We start from the raw sequence: 7,064 nt of genomic DNA, 5'->3' as shown, positions 1-7,064 counted from the left end.
GACATCTGAGATTGTCTCTTCATCCACTTTCAGTTGGGTATTGGCTTAAAGATTGTGAGCCAAATATTTTCATCTTGGAAGACTGATAAATGACGTAGCTATTCAATAAATACCTGCAATTGTAAGAGAAGTGAAAATGAGAGCTAATGCACTATCCATAGATGACAAGAGGTTTCATTAAGCCAGGGCCTTCAACTTGCCTCACCTGTTGCTAAGGTACACTCCAGATGGCAAATAGGTGAAAGTGCCTTCAGTTCATATCCTGGCTTTTTTGGCATCTTTTAACTCACCATGGGTTCTTGCTATGGTATCTCTGTCTGTGTATCCCTGCTAGGTTTACACTATATCTTCTGCTTTGTAACCAGAAACCAATTTACTCACAAGACATATTTTCAACGTTTTGAAAAACTGCAAAATCACAATGCTACTGGAACAGACTTAGTTACCGGTACGGCTCTCTCCATTAGATACTTGCCACTAAGTAAAGGTCTGTTGAGTGTATAAAGAGGTGGTAGATCTTCTATTTCTGCTATCCTCTGGTATACGGCTCTGGATAGATGATCCCCATGATATAAACTCCCCAAGATGATGCTAGAGAAGTAAATTGGCTCCACAAAGAGGCTAAGTAAGGCTCCTTGAATACCCAATACGTTCCACCTAAGAGGGAGGGAAAAACAAAACAAAACAAAACAAAACAAAAAACTTTCTTTTTAATGGAACAAGTAACATCTGCTAGACATAACAGCAGTCAATCACAATGGACCAGACTTTCACAGAATCACAGAATCACAGAGTGGCTTGGGTTGAAAGGGACCCCAAGGGCTATCTAGTTCCCTCTGCCACAGGCACAGCCGCAAACCTCCAGATCTGCTACTAGAACAAACTGCCCAGGGCCCCATCCAACCTGGCCTTGAACCACCTCCAGGGATGAAGCATCCACAGCCTCTCTGGGCAGCTGTTCCAGCACCTCACCACACTCTCTGCACAGAACTTCCCTCCGACATCCAATTTAAACTTTCCCTCTTTGTGCTTAGAACCATTCCCCCTTGTCTTATTACTGTCTACCCTTGTAAAAAGTTGACTTGACTCCTTTTTAAATACTGGAAGACCGCAAGCAGGTCTGCCCACAGCCTTCTCTTCTCCAGGCTGAACAAGCCCAGCTCCCTGTCTGCATAGGGGAGGTGCTCCAGCTTTCTAACCATCTTTGTGGCCTTCCTCTGTACCCTCTTTAACAGCTCCACATCTCCTGTACTGAGGGCCCCAGACCTGGATGCAGTTCTCCAGATGTGGCCTCATGAGGGCAGAGTAGAGAGGGACAATCAACCTCCCTGTCCCTGCTGCCCCCCACCCCCTCTGATGGAGCTCAGGATACCATCGGCCCTCTGAGTTGCAAAAGCACACTCATGGCTCATGTTCAGTTTTTCATCCACTAGGACCATTGGGTCCTTCTCCACAGGGCTTTCAACCCTTCCTCTCTTGAACAGAACATGGCTATGGTAACACAGCTATGACACCTGACAGAATTGCAGAGATCAGCTCAGCAAAATCCTCAGCAAGGCAACCAAGGTCTACTGACAGCATCCTCATCAGGAACAAATTCCATTACCATATTTCCCTGCTAACGTGTCTGGTGATTCATTTTGCAGCTGCAGCTTAATCCAAGAGATGGATAGGATCATTCAATCAGAGAAAGCCAAACTGTAACATCAACATTATGAAAAACTTCCCCAAAAGAGTGACTGGGCACTGGAACAGGCTGTCCAGGGAGGTGGAGTCACCATCCCTGGAAATGTCTAGATGTGGTACCTGGGGACACGGTTTAGTGGGCTATATTGGTGGCAGGTGGACAGTTGGACTAGATGAGCTTAGAGATCTTTTCCAACCTCAATGATCCTGTGATTCTATGATCCTCAGTCAAACAGTAGCTGGTGCCTCCAAGATACTTGACAGAGGACAAACCATTCATCCCACAGTGCAAGGATTGTGTCTGCAAGACCTCAGTACCTCATCACTGTAAGGGAAAGTTCACTCTTTAAATCCTAACCAAACTGTCCGCATCCTGCTGCCAAAGAGGATATTTGTACTTGGCTGCAATACTCATGGGCAGGATGAAAGCAGTCTCCATGCACATATACTCTTGGCCTACTTCAGCTGTTCCACAGATTCCAATAAAAAATCCCTGTCTGCATAACTGTGATCTACACTGGACCAAGTCTAGCATACATAGGAGCAAAATACTGAAGAATTTCTGTGTCTATATTAATCTGATCAGGTTTTAGCTCCCAATCTGTACGTGACTATCGTATAGAACGCTTTAAAACCTCAGTGTCCTGTAGAGTATTTCCACTGTACTCTCTTTTGAAGTATACTTGCAAACAATTTGGCACTATTAAAATTGTTTAACTGAGTACAACTGCAACACGCAGACAACTGGATTCACAAGCAGAAAGCAAGTTTTTTTTTTGTGTTTAATAAAAAATAAAAATAAAAATAAAAAACAGCATAACGGAAGTTCTTGTGCTCATATAGACTGCCTGTCCTTACCAAAATGTACATCCTAAACTGTCTTACAAAGTGTCCCTAAGAAAAGAGGACTATGTTAAAGTGTCCCTAAGAAAAGAGGACTATGTTAAGAGGACTATTAGAGGACCTTGTACCTCATCCTTGGAGGGCATGGCTACACATCATCATCAGTTCAGCTAGTAACTGTATAGTACAACTGTTTCATTACTTTGAAAAATAGAACTACACATTTTGGCTTGCAAAATGTTGAAAAAAGAGTAGAACAAAAATTGTACCCCAATGAAACAATTTATTCACATATCTTTACTAAGGATGAAAACGAAAAAAGTGTGCATTAGCTTACTCACCTGTCATTAAAAGTTTGCCCTGATGTATGAATAAAAATACTGTACTAACTAAAAATGAAGTATATATGTTACATTGAATAAAGACCTATTTTTTTTGATGGTGAAAATGCATAAAACAGTCAAGCATAACATTAAATGCATCAAGAGAAAACTATTGCTTTCTAGACACCCTTCTCTGGATCCTGCCATGACTAGAGGAACAGAGGAACTTCAAGTGCCAAATCAACTGCAATAGTGTCTTGATATTGGCAGCGTTATCTACAAGAAGCATAGAGAAGCATGTGGACTACTAACACAGGCAGATAATATTATGGAAGAAACATCTGGAAAAAATTCAAGAGTAAGTATTGCAAATTAGGTTCCTACAGTTCTATCTGAAGTTTACAGACATACAGTTTAAGCCCCTTTTGGTTAGGCATATCAGGTTTTATTTTTCTTGAACAGTACTTGAATGATGGATAGACATTTTTTAAAGGCCAGAGTATACCTCTGGCTCCCTAAACCAAACTTTTGCCAGATCCTTTGCCTGGCTTCCATGTTCAATATTTCTAGAGCATGTGTTTTGTTGCTTCCTTCCAGCTCCCACACCCAGCCATCTGTGGCTGGCACAGAAAATGACAGCTGAAGTTTGAATCTTTCAAAATCTAAAACAAGAGGAGGAGTTTGGATACTTAGACAGCTTCTGCAAGGTGAACTACACAAACCTGTACTACAGTTGCTATCCTGTAGTAACTGCCCATGCCTCTGGTTTTGCTGGAATGAGCTTTTTCACCACTACCACTTTGGTGTATGCCTACTGGATTCAGAGCAATTGGCTTGCTGCAAGTACAAGGTTTGCAGAAAACACTCAAATGTGCAAAGCCTTAGGCTCTTAAAATCTATTGGCTGGGGTTGGATGACGGTTGAGTTTACAGCATTTGCTTTAAATTTCAATTGTTTCAATGAAATAATATGCAATTATCTAGAGAAATACATCATACTTTTAGAAACTGGCAGTGTCTCAGATAAACGCAAAACTTAAAACAAATTTTATACATTACAACAGTGGCAGAAAGGAAGGATTACACAGAGACTTTCTTGTTCCTATTTAGGCTGTACCTCTTTCTGGCTAACAAGAATTTCTCACTCCCATTAGTACATACACTAAAACCTCCTCTACAGACAGATACATCCTGAGAATAAGCCATACCAATACGATGCATCCATTTTCAAAAAGCCACAGGCCTACTGAAACCTGATATAGTAAAACTGACTCATCCCAGTTCACAAGCAGGACTTGTCAGAACATTTGTCAACTATCAAAAGCCACCAATTTAGTACTACAATTTACTGAAACCACAATTTCTTTTGAAGTGAATGGACTGTATAGGTTCACTCTAAATCATGAAGTGCAGAGTACAGAGTGCAAGATTCATTACAAAAAATGTTGATAAATTCAGCTTTTCTACCAAGCAGTGAAACACCTAAAAATACAATTTTTTTCTTCACATTAGTATATAAGGAGCATGAGAAAAAGGTTGAGTAACTGAAGCTGTGTAAATCAAGTTTGCAAACTCAAATCTTCCTGTGCTCACACTGAATTTCTAATACAGAAAGGAACCTTTCCACTGCAGTTCCACACTGCACCAGACTGCATGCAGATCCTGGCCATGGAACAGTGCTCAGATACAGCAGTTTGATGGCTGGAGAAAGGGGTAACGGAAGAAAATTCTCCACCACTAATTCAGTAATTTAAATATCTTCTGCAGCAGCCATGGGCAAAAATACAAAACTTCCACATAAAATGACTTAATCCTTGGTCCAAATCTGATTGGGCAGACCAGAGTGAACCAGACCCAGGCAATAACTTTTCTCAACATCAAAATAGGAGAACAGCACCACATTAGCAATACAAAAAAAAAAGCGCAAAAAAGCACAACATTAAGCAGAAAATGGCTGCTGCGTTATGTCAGTGGAAATACCGACATGTCTACAGGCTCATATATAAGAGTTTCATGGAAGACAGCCTTAGCAAGCAAAGAGACATCCTCCTGTGTAAAACTTTTTGCAGGAAGATTTGTCTGTCTGAGCATAAAAGATATGCCTTCTGCGGCATACTTTGATGATATTCACTCATATGATGTTCTGAATGTTCTGATTTTAAGTTACCACAAGAATCAAGAGATCTTCTTTCACAAGCTTTATAAAATTTCAAGCTACATGGACATTCTAAATACCAGTTTTTATGCTGATACAAAGCACAAGCCACAAGACTTAGTTCCAGTCTGTCAAATAGAGCTGTCTCTTTTGAGTCGAGTGTCTCAACATCACTACAGTTAATGGTGATTTGTTCAGTATCTAAGAAAGGCCATTTTTATTTGCCTGAACAGCTCTCCATCAATGAGATGGCTGGCAAATGCAAGAGAAGCTAGGGCACCCTGTGCAGACAGGGATACCCACAGTCAAGTAGCACATGATATCCCTTCACCTTTCCTCTGCAGTTCCAGAAATGATGCACAACACAAGGGAAGGCAACCTGACGTGGTGCCAGTAAGCTCAAAGGATTGTTTACTTGTACTAAACTGACTCTCTGCAATTCTGAGCAGCCTTCTGTGACACAGAAGTTCCTTCAGACGGTCACTGAGTAATTTATGGCTATACCAGAGGTTCACTAAGATGTTGTAGAACCACAACTATGTTTGATGGGGCACCTCATTTTCTAAAGTTCTTCTAGTAATTATAAAAAAAAAAAAAAAATTAAGCGTAAAAAGGTAAATAAAAGCAACATGTAAAAACCACAGCTCTCTTTATTCCTCAGGTTGGAAAATTGATCCAAGAACAAAAACTTTCCGAAGACAACAGTTCTGCTGAGGAGTTTGACTTAATTGTTGATAGCCTTGAATTTATTTACAAGTATCATTTCCACAGAAACTACACTACAACAGATACAAAGAGCACAACAACACTACTTGATAGAGCACATTCTCAGCTACAAAACACTATTTTTCAACATAATCACTATCATTAGCTATGCATTTGCACCAGCCATGAACAATAGTCTGCATGCCATGTGTGTCAGAACCTGCACCAGAAGTGGCCTGCTGTTGCTACTGCTGAAATGCACTACCCACCACCTCACTGTGCTCACATCTGCTGTTTGTCTTCATAAACGTTCAGCAAGCATTAATGAATGTCAGTGGGTGCAATTTTTTCCTCGAGGAGGAATTTAATAGCACACCTTTGTTTCACATACACTTCCATGTCAGATGCCCCTCTGCTGCCATCTGTCACACAGCATCAAAATGTAAAGAATATTGGTGGGAAGGTTCAACATCTACTGCCATATCACCACCATCTGCCTCTGACACCGTGGGCCAACATCATAAAATAGGAAGCATTACTTTTGGAGCAGTCCTTGTACATTCACCACTTACATGCTGTTCCCTGCAGATGGAACAAGCAGAGCTGATTTCATTCACCTAACCCCTCTCTCCTCTCTATCCTTTCTCTCATGTGTAAACCTGATTTCTCTTTGCTTTCTGAAGAGATTAACTCGGTCTCTATGATCAGTCTTCCCTTCTTAAGCCACGGAAAGGCAGCAACATCTTCATGTACAGCAGTCAGTATTTTTCTTCAGGTGGCGTAGTCACCACAATTTACATCAATAAACACAAGTCCACAGTCTTTGACAGCAGCCCTTCTCAAAAGCATCTTTCTACTCATCCCAAGGTCAGATTTTCAACTACAGACAATAAGATTTAACTTCACTTGCAGCTGAGCATCCAGGCTGGCCACAGACAGCTCTGATTTGTCCCAGTGTTTCTGGTGTTGTTTGGATCTGTGGCATGCTACTAAGCCCATGTCACTGGTTTGCATGGTTACATGATGATACACACTGGGTGGTGGTTTCCTACCTCTTTCTCTGAGGTTTTTAATCTAGGTATTACACAGCAATCACATATCAAAAGCAAGGCATTCAAATCAGCCACGTGGACTAAGACCTGCTCAGAAGAAATGTTCTTCCTAGTGCTGTTCAGAAAGCACACCAGCTCTGCCATGGAGCTTTCCATTTAGAATAACTCAGAAACTCAAAAAAGGCTACAAAGGCAGCTGCTGAACATACAGCCTTTAGTGAGCACACAGAGAATTTTCTAGTTGTTTTTGTACCACCTCATCAGTCCCCACCTAGGTGGTGGGGTCAAGAAGGAGAAGCCA

At 41.2% G+C, this 7,064-nt stretch overlaps 1 protein-coding gene across 9 annotated transcripts in view; it reads right to left on the bottom strand.

Moving 5' to 3' along the window:
- Positions 1–18: 18 nt before the first annotated feature.
- The window catches only part of ADARB1 (adenosine deaminase RNA specific B1), a 63,142-nt gene continuing 56,096 nt past the window's right edge, over positions 19–7,064 (bottom strand). For 3 of the 9 annotated variants that reach the window (XM_042874578.1, XM_042874583.1, XM_042874576.1), the window contains one exon: positions 19–657. In XM_042874578.1, coding sequence (XP_042730512.1) covers positions 417–657 — 241 coding nt within the window. In that variant the 3' untranslated portion in view covers positions 19–416. The remainder of the gene's footprint in view (positions 658–7,064) is intronic. The other 6 variants (XM_042874580.1, XM_042874577.1, XM_042874579.1 and 3 more) reach the window with 3 other exon arrangements.

The sequence above is a fragment of the Lagopus leucura genome, unplaced genomic scaffold, assembly GCF_019238085.1.
Source record: "Lagopus leucura isolate 7727_CA_CO unplaced genomic scaffold, USGS_WTPT01 Super-Scaffold_100012, whole genome shotgun sequence".
NCBI classification, from domain to species: Eukaryota; Metazoa; Chordata; class Aves; order Galliformes; family Phasianidae; genus Lagopus; species Lagopus leucura.
The sequence above is the reverse complement of the archived record's forward strand: the minus strand, read 5'-3'. Positions and strand labels throughout refer to the sequence as shown.